The sequence below is a fragment of the Mauremys reevesii genome, linkage group 3, assembly GCF_016161935.1.
Source record: "Mauremys reevesii isolate NIE-2019 linkage group 3, ASM1616193v1, whole genome shotgun sequence".
NCBI lineage: Eukaryota > Metazoa > Chordata > Testudines > Geoemydidae > Mauremys > Mauremys reevesii.
The window spans coordinates 160345130-160358419 of NC_052625.1; the positions used below are offsets into that span (position 1 = coordinate 160345130).

General features: G+C 37.3%; 1 protein-coding gene across 3 annotated transcripts in view; it reads right to left on the reverse strand.

Moving 5' to 3' along the window:
* The window catches only part of LOC120401495 (isoaspartyl peptidase/L-asparaginase-like), a 227252-nt gene that overhangs the window by 21187 nt on the left and 192775 nt on the right, over nucleotides 1–13290 (reverse strand). The window contains exons 6-8 of one of the 3 annotated variants that reach the window (XM_039531575.1): nucleotides 10440–10550; nucleotides 8347–8409; nucleotides 5772–5896 (exon numbers count right to left, since the gene is read on the reverse strand). In XM_039531575.1, coding sequence (XP_039387509.1) covers nucleotides 5772–5896; nucleotides 8347–8409; nucleotides 10440–10550 — 299 coding nt within the window. The remainder of the gene's footprint in view (nucleotides 1–5771; nucleotides 5897–8346; nucleotides 8410–10439; nucleotides 10551–13290) is intronic. The other 2 variants (XM_039531577.1, XM_039531576.1) reach the window with 2 other exon arrangements.

Here is a 13290-nt window from a genome sequence, read left to right on the forward strand (position 1 = left end):
GATTAAATCTAGAGTTGCCTCTCCCCTTGTGGGTTCCTGTACCAGCTGCTCCATGAAGCAGTCATTTAAAGTATTGAGAAATTTTATCTCTGCATTTCATCCTGAAGTGAAATGTTCCCAGTCAATATGGGGATAATTGAAATCCCCCACTATTATTGGGTTCTTAATTTTGATAGCCTCTCTAATTTCCCTTAGTATTTCATCATCACTATTACTGTCTTGGTCAGGTGGTTGATAATAGATCCCTAATGTTATATTTTTATTAGAGCATGAAATTTCTGTCCATAGAGATTATATGGAACACGTGGATTCGCGTAAGATTTTTACTTCATTTGAATCTACATTGATAGAGCACTGATATAGAATGCAGGAGATCTGGGTTCAAGTCCTGACTCCATCTGATGTGGAGCAGGGGCTCAAACACAGATCTCCCACATGAGTCCTCCTAAACACCAGGCAATGTGATATTCTGGCATGTGTCTTTCTCAGTGTCTTCTGTTGAAGCTGTTCCACTATGTATAGAATATTTAACTAGTCATTGAGCTAGAGAAAGTGAAAGTGACTCTTGGCCACTGTTTAAAGCACTCACCAAAGAGAGACAGGATACAGGCCCTGCTCCACAGGGCCATAGTGGTATTCTCACGCCAGCTTTGACCCAATGACTATTCAAATAGTTCATGCAAAGTGGTACAGCTTCAATCGGAGACACTGCAAGCAACATATCTCAGTGGAGAGGGTATTCTCCCTCAGAGGTAGGAGACCCAACTTGAAGTTCCTGCTCCATATCAGGTAGGGGCAAGGAAAAATTGAAATCAGGTCTCCGACTTCCTGGATGAGTGCTTTTACCACTGGACTAAACATCAGAGTGGGAGCAGTGGACCCCCTACCAGTATTGTTTTATGCAGGACCTGATCTGGTAGGCAGCTTCTGAAAAGTGGCTGTGGGTATGCTTGCTGGCAGATTTTTAGGCACCCTGGGGACTTCACCAGCAGAAATATAAGCACCTTAGGACTTTAGATGCCTACAGGGTGAAGCAGGAGCTAAGCGGGAGTTTTGAGGATCTAACTCCCTTCTGAAAAAATTACCTGTTATATCTGGTTCAGTTCAATACTACATTTAGCAGCACTACATTTAGCAGCATGCCTACATATTGTACATGTGACTAGCATATATTAAATACACACACACAGAGACCACATATAACATATACAGAAAAATCCTTCCAACATCAGTGAAATTATATTAATGCAAGACTCTTACAAGCACCTAAGTTAGTGATTATTTATGATTTTTTCATAAGAATATAAAATTCCTTCCATTTTAAAAATTAAAAATCTTTGCAACTGTTAATAACTGCTAACCTGCTGTAGAAGCCATTTGTACTGTATCTTTTAAAAATCCCAGGAAATTTGACAGGTGAGATTAGATGAGCGTGAAAAGGGCTACAGTATTAAGAATAGGCAGGCTGACAACAGGCATGAGTAGCCTTTCTTTTTCACCTACAGATTTAAAAAAAAGATTTTATTTTTGATCCAAAGATAACTTTATTCCTTATCTCCTGTTTTTTATTCCATGACCCTTTATGATGTACCTGAAGTATATGTCTTTTGTCATTAGACAAAATGTTGTTTTCCTTTGCCTGCTGCAAAACCTTTACATGCCATCTTTACCAGAATTCCCTCAACAAGAGCTTCCCAGATTTCTAAGGTGTTAAATTGAGGTTATTCATTCAGACCTTTGGAATAGATTCCTAGAGTTCTTGCTGACATTGCTGATGTTACTGTACATAAATTATTAGTAAAAGTAATTGTTCCATTTGAAAGAAATCTAAACAGGATTGTGATGTACACTTTCTTCATTATGGGTGTAATCCAGAACTCACTGAAGTCAACTGGAGTTTTCCTCTGACTAAAATGGTCTTTGGCTTGGGCCTTACTGAGGTAATCTGAATAAAAATAGTTCTCTTTAAGGCAAAAATTCTCTTCTCGGATTTAAATTTTGAGTCTGATATTTAATAATTACAGCTGACTAGAGAACCACAATTCTGTTTCTCAGAAACATTGAGATTTTGAAATGTTCATTCCTCGGTGGAACAAAACCAAAATGTTTTGAACATTCTGAACAACAAAATTGTATCAAAATGCTTGTTTTTGAAATGTGCATGTGTAGCCTAGTTAGGGATGTGGGAGATCTAGGTTCAAGTCCTGCCTCTGGTTAATTCAAAGCAGAAATCATCATTCTGCAACACTAGAATTCTGGCAGAACAAAGATTTGAACCGGGGTCTCCTAAATTCTAGGCCAGTACCATTACTAAGAGGCTGTAAGAGAGGGAGCATGTGTCTCTTTCTCTCTGCCTGGAACCAAAAAAACAGTTCCAATGATGACTTAGTCATTACTGAAACATCTCCACAAAATGGTTTGGTTTTGAAGATTCAACCAGCTTTATTAAAAATAAGGAATCAAGATCTTTCCTGTGAAATAGAGAGAAAAATATTGCCTTTACTTGTAAATAGATATGCACAGTCTGTATAGCATTTTGTGTACATGTGGATTGAGAATACAGCATGGACTTCTTCCCATCAGTTTCAATGGTCCACAGATTCACAGATTTTAAGGACAAAAGGACCATTATTATCGTCTACTCTGATCTCCTGTATAATACAGGCCATATGGGATTCCTGTACCAATCCCATAACTTCCTCTTGAACTACAGCATATCTTTAAAACAGACATCCAATTTGATGTAAAGACTACAACTGATGGAAAATCCATCACATCCCTAGGTTCTAATGGTTAATGACTCTCACCTTCATTCTGATGTTGGGAGGATTATTATGTACATGTTATATGTGGTCTCTGTGTGTGTGTATTTAATATACGCTAGTCACATATACAATATGTAGGTGTGCTGCTAAATGTAGTCTTAGCAAGTTTCATCTTCCAGCTATGGGATCTTGATGCCTTTGTCTCATAGATTAAGGAACTCTCTACTATCTTCTCCCCATTAAGGTATTTATAGACCATGATCAATTCACCTCTTTAACTTCTCTGGGATAAACTAAATAGACTGAGCTTCTTTAGTCTTCCATTACAAAAGGCATGTTTTCCAGGCCTCAATCATTCCAGTATCTCTTCTCTAAACCCTTGCTAATTTGTCAACATCCTTTATTATTTAGTTAGTTAGTATTGCAGTAGCACCTAGAAACTCCAATTATAGCCCATGGCCCTATTGTGCTAAGCACTATACAAACACATAATAAAAATTCCCTTCCCCAAGGAGCTTATAATCTAAATTAGTACGGACACCAGAACTGGACATGGTATCCTAGTGATGGTCTCATTAATGCCATATAAGGTGGTAATCACGCCTCTCTACTTCTACTCAATATTCTCTTGCTTATACCTCCAAGGGCCACATTTGCTTTTTTAGCCACCACATCGTTATGGGGGTCAAGATCAGCTGGTTTTCCATCATGATCTTTAAGTCCTTTTTTGAATCCCTGCTTTTCAAAATATAGTCCCCCCTTCCATAAGTGTGACCTACATTCTTGGTTCCTAGATCTACGATTCAGCATTTAGCTACATTAAAACACATGTTGTTCAAGTGAGCTCAGTTTACTATGTGATCCACATCTGTAGAACTGACCTGGCCTTATTATTTACCAAACCAGCAAATGTTTGTGTTATCTGCTAACTTTGCCAACAATGATCTTATGTTTTCTTCTAGATATAAGATATGGAATAGCATTAGGCCAAGAACACAGTCTTGTGGACCCTATCGGAACTGCCTTAATTGGATGACTCCTCCACATTTAGAACTACTTTTATATCTATCAGTTTTTAATCCATATAAGATGTGCTACATTGATTTTGTATAGATTTTTTTGTAATCAGAATTTTGTGCAGTTTAGCTATATTATGTCAACAGTTATCTTTGTCAGCCAAACATGTAATCTCATCAAAAAATAATAATTTGTTTGCTTGACAAGACCTATTTTCCACAAAGCCATATTTATTGGCTTTAATTATTCTACCATCCATTAATTCTTTACTGATTGCATCCCATATCAGGATTCTATGAGTTTGCCTGGGATCAATGTCAGGCTACCTGACCTACAGTTATACAGGTCATCCCCTTTGCTGTTTTTAAATATTGGTACAACGTGTGCTTTCTTCTAGTCCTCTGCAACATCCCCAAGTTATCCAATCCTGCAGATTTAAAATATGATTTACATTAACAGTTACTCTTTAACATCCTTCCCAGTTGTTGTAGGAGAATTTCATTATCATTGTAATTTGTGAATATCCAGCTTCTTGATTATAATGCTTTCCTTGTTTGCATCGATTTTAGCATGCACTGATTTGATTTCAGCCTCACCCCCACCCACTGATATATATATAGTCCCTTCCCCTCATAAAACCTATAGCAAGGGGCTCTGGGAGACAAAATATTACATTGTACAGATCTCCTCACATCATATTATCGGGGGAGTGAGGTTTGCCAGAAGGCATGTCCTTAAACATGAAAGATTCTTGCGGATCTGCAGGAGGACCTGTGCCTCTTCACTAATTGTAGCCCCAGCCCCTCTTGCTTGGTTCCTTGACTGCTGCAGCCCACAAGTCTTCTGATAAGGGGTAGGCTCCATAGAGGTAATATTACAGAGAACTGTACTATCTTCTCCAGGGATTCTCTGCAGATGAAGATGCACTTCTCTATGGCCACCTAATTTCCACTCCTCCTCCCCCCGCTCCAGAGTGGGCCATGTTAATTCATCATTTGACCAATTGCTTGCTATGTGTAACTACATTACAGGCATTAGACAATCAGCCTGTTGTAACATTGTTTCAACAGTAACAGAATCAGGAATAGAATTAAATTGCAGAATTATAGAAGTATAAGATTGATCAGTATTTAAGAGGAATAATTATGTATTAGATATCTAAATAAGGAAGGCTAAAATGCAAGACCTGTAGGCTGAGGCCTGAAAGATTTTAGCTTTGCTATTTTAAGCCTTGGAGATAAGAAATGCTGACATAAGTGACTGAAGAATAACCTGATGCCATAAGATTATGGGAAAAGAGGTACCAAGGGGTAATACTGCAAAAAATTAGCTGGAAGATTACTTTTAAATCACAAAAAATGCAAAATAGAGTAGTCACATCTGTCTCTAACGTGTGTCTTAACCTCAGGATACAGGTTATACATCAATGTTAATGAGACTAACAGGAACTATACACAACCTATAGGAAATGGAGTCCCTCAGGTTTCTAGGAGACACCAGACCAATAAGGAAAAAGAGGGTTGACACTTTCATGCACGTGCACAAAATGTAGGTATAGGCAGAATCACATTACAAAAATGGGGAGCTCAGAGTGGGAAAATTGAACTTCCTACGGGAAAACTCCAGCAGGAATCATCCCTCTACTGATGATCAATCAATGAGAGACCCATCAGACCCTAACACTATCTAGGTGGATCTGAGTATCTCTATAGTTAATACTGGTTCATGGATATATCTAGGAGTTGTATATGCTGTGACATTCACAACTTTGTTGGGAATATTAATAAAATTGATAACAGATGGTGGACCTTGTTCTTGTGATTGTGTGTGTTACTTGCCTATGGTTTCATGTGTTCCTATGAGCTCTACATCTAAAATAAGCAGAGGTAACCGCTCAACCTGAAACTGTAGCCGCCAGAGACAAACCAATGATGTAACATAACATCATTAAAACTAACTTTAAATAAAAATAAAGGCTACACCAAGAACCTGTAGAAAGGCCTCCACAGGGTCTGGAAGAGATGGGAGGAGTTGGTGCCTCAGAGATGGCTGTTCTCCCACTTCTACACAGTAGTGGAGAGACCCACACATGGAGGATCTTGTAGTGTGCAGATCTGGAGAGGGATAAGTTATGCAGTTAAATAAAAATTACATCTATTCATTTTTTTGGGTTTAAATATCATAGGAAATATTTGCTGAAACCATTTAGAAACTTTTATACTATATTAGCAAATCATGTCTCATTCAGTCTGCCATATTTGACATAACACAGTCAGTTATGTTGTATAATGTGACATGCTGACATAATTGGAGCTGTCATGTCATCCTAATGATAGGCCATATGAGAAAAATGGGGGAAAAAAGACATGACTCAAAATATCATAGCAAAGATGATGATGGATTTCAGTAAAAAATATGCTCTTGCTAATTAAAATAATTTGAAAACTATAATATATGTACATATGTGTAAGTGTGTATGTGTTACACATGCACACATTATACCCATATATAGAATTATAATAATTTACATTTTTATACTCTTATGGAAAATCTCTATAGAATTTAATAGGGATGAAACCAATAGGAGTCTATAGAAATTTAATAGCATTATATAGAAATTGGTCTAACATTCTATAGAATTAAATAGCTCATAACATTCTTTTTAAGGGACTTTTTGAAACCTTCTTACAAGAAAATTCTATCAGATGGTTACAATATATATAAATATTATCATGTAATTAAATTCTAGAGGATAGCTCCATAAGACTGGTGTCATTTAGCTTGAAAGGCTCCAAAGGAATGTAGTGTTATATTAATTACCTGTAGGTTTACCCACATTCAGCAGAGTTGTAGTACTATTCCCCATTGAGAACATGCATACAGTCACAGTAAATGCTTGGGCATTTTTAGAGAACATCTGTTACTGTTACTTTGTGATGGCTATTACTATTATACTGCAGCAATGCAGTGTTGTAGCCATGCTGGTGCTAGGATATTAGAGAGACAATGTGAAGAAAAAGAGGAGCTCTGTGTAGCTCGTAAGCTTGTCTCTCTCACCAACAGAAGCTGGTCCAATAAATGATATTACCTCACCTACCTTGAGTCTCTAATGCCAGTTAAAAAGAACACAAACTATGCAAAAGTATTTTGTCCAAATTTTAGTATTTTACTAAAAGCATCTAAAATCTTGTATTCCAGAGCTCTGACCTTACAGAATGCTATGGAAAGTAAAAGTTGCACATTTTCCGTGTCACAACAGCTGAGCACTGTCAACTCTCATTACCTTCACTGGGAGTTGAGGGCTCTCAGCACCTTGTAGGTCTGGGCTCCAAATGAAGATCTCTGTAATTTCCAACTGTTAACCATGGACACAGTTGTGTAGGCCATGCCCAGGAGAAACTCCTTACTCAGTAAGGGCTGGATGATTGGGTCCCCTGGGATCAATTTTTCTGACTATTTCTATATGATCACATATGATTTGCCAGAGGTAATTTGACACATATCTAGACTTTGTCCTACATCCATTTATAACAGATACTTTTTCTTTGTGAGTTCCCTTTCTTTTGAATTAAAAATAAGACTGGAAAGTGTAACCCAGCTGTGTATTTCTTTAGTAAATAAGGATTCTTCGCTAATTTAATTTATTAAACATTTTACAACATAATGGAGGAATATACCCACTTTTTTCTTCTCCCAAACCGATATTGTAAAGAACCAAACAAGATTATACAAAGCCATTAAAAACAAGAACTCATGACATTTAAAATGTATGCACAGATTTCCCAAGAGAAAATAAAAACACATTCAGGAGGAACTCACTTCTAAAGATGAAGTGACACAGAGTTTTATCTAAATGAAATAAAATCCATGTAGGGGAAATAATACAGCTGCCAGTTACTTACCAACAGAAATTCAAGGTTGGAGAACACAGGATGAGAAGGAGAGCTACCAAAATACCAGCTATTGACCTAGGTCATCCCCTCCTGTGGTAAAACCTGCAGCAGGGGGTTGTAGATAGGAAATCTCTCTTTGCAAAGATCTGCTCACAACATCCTGACAGGGGTTGGTCATGTGGCTATTCCATAATACATTTTATTTTTCCAAGGGCCTTTCTTTTGAATTATTTTAGATTTATTAGAGCCATCTAATATGCTAGTCTATAATTTATAGAGAAACAAGAAAAGTATATATATTAGATTGATGCTTATTTTTTTTAATATGTACAATATGCTATTTAACATGTAAATGAAGTACCATGAAGTTAGCCCAGCTAGAAATGTGTGAACAAATTATTTTTGGTTTATCAGCAGTTCTGAAAAATCAACAACAGGTCAGGTCAAACTGAATCCCAAATATTTTGGAATTCTCAATTAATTGAAAACATAAGAAAGGTTTTATTTCAGCTCAAATGAAACGTTTTGTTTCACACAAAATATTTTGTGTCAGGTTTTTTAATAAAAGCAAAGGAAATAAAGGGCTACATTCATAAAATGAGAGGAGGTGGTAATGCCCCCTCGTTCCCCCTGACCTTTGTACCAAATAGCCCAATGGTTAGGACACTCACCTGGGATGCAAGACATCCAGGCATGAGTCCCTGCTCCAGGGCAGGAACTTGAACCTGGATCTCCTGCAGGCAAAGGAAATGAAGGATTAGATTCACAAAACTGGTCTGGAGTTAGGGAGTTGTACCCAAGTCTCCCTGCTATCTGAGTGCCTTAACCACCAGGAGATTGGCTATTCTGAAGTGGGCTGCTCTCAGTCTCTCCTGCCAAAGCAGTTCCACTTCATATAAAGTACTTCAATAATCATTGAATAGGCATAAGAATAATTCTATTGCTTGGTGGTTAAGGCATGCACCTGGGAGTGGGGAGTCCTATGTTGAAGTCCCGGGTCCAGAGCTGGGATTCAAAGCATCTCAGGTGAGCACCCTAACCACTTGCCTATTAGGTGTGAGACCGGCATCATCACCAGTGGTTTTGTGAATGTTTCCTTAATCTTCTCATAAATCTATCCCAAATAATCAAAATGTTTCATTTTGATAATGTAAAAATGGTTCATTTTGATAACAGCAGAAAAACAAAATGTTCAGACCAAAAGCGTTCACCAGAATCAGCCCAAATTTGCTGAATGTTTTGGTCAACCCAAATCTGCCTGCTTTGGTAACAAAAAAAGATTAATCCAAAAAAATTCTCCCAGCTCTAATACCAGCTTTCCTGCAATGCAGATACCCAGCTTGAATTCACCTGAAATTGGATCCTCTCTTTCCTATTTACTTTAAAATATGGTAAACAATTCAATAGTCTTGAAGGAATATGCTATTGATAGGAGAGAATAAAATTTATCATTTGGAAAAACAAAGTCTATTAATGTTGTTTTCTTTTTCAGAAGGACTTCATTTCACAGATTCTCAGCAGCTTTCAGAGCGCTTGATCAATTCAAAAACAGGCAAAGTTAATTAATGATTTCAATTTCAAAAGCACCTTTGATTAACTGAAGCCAGTACATAGGGAGGCAAACTACTTTTCATTAATGATTCTTTTTATCGTTTCTATTATAAAATGCCTCTAATTGACAGCACATATTTTCAAAACAGCCTGTATTATTAGATTAGAAAACTAACGCTGTTCACATCTGGGTACATGAGCAAAAATAATTAAATTTAATAATAATGAATAAAAAAAACCTTACAGTAATTCATCATGCTACTACTGTAGCATGAGCAGTGAAGTCTGAGTGGGTGCCAAATTAAAAAATGAATCCATAAAAATATGCCAATTACTATAACTGTAATAAAATTCCAATCCCTGTTCAAGTGAATGTGAACCATAATAATCATTCTGAATCTCAGTGGGGCCTTTGGAATTTGCATTTCAAAATTGCCCTCAAACATACAATAGACAAGAGTAGTGCTGTATATTAGCTTTAGAGATCATATACAGCACAACAAGCCAAGTAAAATAGTGGCCCCGACTGATTAAAAAAAAATCTACACGATGCTGCAACTCAGGCCTTGTCTACTCTATTGGGGGAAGATCGATCTAAGTTATGCAACTTCAGCTACATGAATAACATAGCTGAAGTTGAAGTACTTAGATCTACTTATCGTGGGGTCCATACTATGCGAGGTTGTTGACTGGAGATGCTCTCCTGTTGACTCCCCTTGCGCCTCTTGTTCAGGTGGAGTACAGGAGTCGACGGGAGAGCGATTGGCAGTCGACCCACTAAATTGATTGCCAATGCATCAATCGCCACATGTTGAACCCCTGTAGTGTAGACAAGTCCTTTGTGTTCCTACACTTATTGTGCTGTTTCCTAAATTTAATCAATGGTCTTTGCAAAATTTTCCCAAAATCATTATTTATATACTGAAAGCTTTTGAAGGCACATACATATAATTCTGATTATTTAAGCATACTGCATTCTTCTCAGTTTTGTATACAGTGTCATTTGTCAAGCTTAGGAAATAGGGTTAAGAGTAAATAGAGAACTCTGTACGTTTAGAAGTTTTTAAAGTGTTCTCTTACACGTATTGTATTGCAAACTAAGTTCCCTTTCAGTAGTTCAGAATCGATTGTTACTTGTTACAGCCAAGAAAAGTATTGTATAAATGTTGTTTAAGCAATGCAGATGCATTCATCAATGTGAGGATCATCTTACCTTGTTCCATATGAAAGAGGATAAGCCTTGCAAGAGTGACTTTCATGATGGATTCTCCATGACCAGTTGCAGAGACAGCACCAACAAGGTTGTCAGCATAGCCACCTGAACCTGTTTACAAACAGCATGTAAATTATATGAACCAGTTTAATCTGCTTGGCAATTGCGGCACAAATGTTTGTAAACAAAGCAAATTTACTCTCAGCCATTGTCACAAGAAAAGCTTTGAAATACTTTACATTTATTATTTTGCACTGCACAGCCCATAAAATAAAATAAGAACTTACCATCTGAGGCCTACAAACCCTGAAGCAAGCAGTCACTTTTGATAGCCGGGTTTCCCACAACCACTGTACTTCAATGGGACTCCTTACTTTGGTAAGGACTACTCAGATAAGTCGGGGTTTGAAGGAGTGGGTCCTAAGAGCTGTTAACATTGTAGGAACATCCAAAACAAAATATAAGTCTCTTTCAGGGCAACTAGTTATTTAATGTAAGTGAATTATTCAAATGTGAATTTCACAGGACCCTTCTGACCTCCATTTATCTCTCCATCCCTCCCCAGTCCCAACCATTTTGGCTGATACTTGACTCTATTCCTTGGGTACTGGTAAGTGAGATAATTTCCCTCACTAATTCCCCATCGGAGTGCACAGTTTGAAAAAGGATAGCAATTACATTTCATGCACATTTCATTCTCAGAACCTATTTACAGAAGAACATTACAGAAGTAATTAATGTGCTTTGTCGTGGGAGGAGTCAAAGGAAAATGTTCCGCCAGCATCCAAATGTAGTCACAGCTCATTCCATTATTTGGGAACTCATTGATAAACCTTTCCTACATGTCTGTAGCCAACCATGGACTGCACTGTCAGTGAATTTCAGAAGTGAATTTCACCCTACATGAAGAGTGCTTCTCTTTTTCACCATCATGGACAGCAGAAGCCTTGACATCTTTCCTGAATCTGTTCCCTTTCCTCCCCGTCCCCTTGCAAAAAAATGTATCTCAGCATTCCACTGGCGCACCAGTCTAGAAATAATGTATGTCTTTTTCTCTAAAACAAAAGTTTTCTGCAAACATTTTGCTTCCTTCAGCAGTATGAAAACAGATAGTATGAATGTGTTTTCTGAATGTATCATGAAAAGAGAAAAAAGACGTGCATAGGCAACACTGCCACAAGACTCATAAAGTAAATGACTTTTATTGTATGAATGGAAGTCTAATCAAAGGGGCAAATTTATCAGCAGGCCTCACATATACACTCAAAAAATTTGCAAGTGTATCCTTTTGCATTCACTAAGACCTGCATTTGTGTGTCTAACTTATGTATATGCAAATAGATTTCAATCTGAGCAGATATATGCAAACGGATTTATCTGGAAAATCGATGGGCACATATAGGGAGGCTGGTTGAAAATATGGCCTTAAATATTCATTTAATAATTAAAACTATTAAAAAATGTTCATTTAAGGTAAAGGTAATATTAAATTGAAGAGCTTTTCCAACTTACAAGATATATATTTTTAAAAAGCTAAGTTTGTTTACCCTTGCTCTAAGAAAATCATTATTATCTAGAAGTGAATATAAAAATCCATTGTCAATGTGTTAATTACAGTATTAGAATAGCCCCTGGATATCAGACAGTTGCTGCTGATGACCATGAGATTTTTGGAATACAAATACAAGGCATATCAGATCATTTCATTATTCATTTATATGGAGCTATCTAGTGCTGCTAGCCACTGGAAGTGTTTATGATTTTTCATAATTTATGTAAATCCCCAACTATGATTTTTCCATGTATTATAGATGCAAAATATTTCTTTTCTTTCAAGTAGTCAAAAGGAGTTCTTATTTTCCAAGAAAATGTTGTTATTTTAGCTGCTTGATGGCTTATATGGAATGACATGGTGATATCAGTCCAGTTCCTTGCAGACATTCACATCAAAATGTCACCATAATAGACCGTGTTTTTGGAAATGCTTTTGCACATTCTTAGCATTAGATATGTAATTATTGCTATTGAAGTCAATAGAACACATGTGAGTAAAGTCAGGCCAAATGTGTTTGAAGGACCAGGGGTGTAGTTAGTAACCTTGTTGCCAGTATCAATAGCAAGTCCAAAAACAGAATGAGCATGAAGGCTGAGGTCTTATCTCTTACTGGGTGGCCCCTGAGACAGGGTGGAGAGACTTTCATAAGGAAGTCTGGAGAAACTTGCAGTGAGACTGCCTGTGCTGTACTTCATCTGCAGTTAAATAGAGCACACTGAGTCTCCAGGGAAGTCAAACTGGCACCTTTTTTAAGCAATATATTCTCTCCATTCACTCGAAAATATTACAAAAGACTCAGAAGAACATGAATTCTGCACTCTTGGAAAGGATGGATTTCTGTTATGAGCAGCTTTTTGTAATACCAAGTGCAATGCTAGTCAAGGGACCAGATGAGATGATTGTGTGAGTGACTGTAAACTGCAAAATGGTGATGCACTCTTGACAAGAAAAATGTGAGCAGTAATACATGTCAGAGAAAGCCCTCGAAGCCTATGACCAAAAGCTGCAGAGTCTCAGGAGATGTAGGTGAATTGACTGGGAAAGGAAAAACTTGACTTTCTTAATCATGGCACCATTTTGACACTAGTTCAGAAAACAAAAGTATCTTAGTAAATGTCTCAGTATGCAGAAACAGGGACACTCCCAAACTGTAAGACTTTGGTGGAGAATGGACATAAAAGGGCTCATAAATGCTAGATACGCAGGTCATGAGAGCATGATGAGAGCTGGACAGCTGAGCATCAATCATTATGCTGAAGACCAGAATCTAGGTCAAATCCCATTACCTGTAGTAGG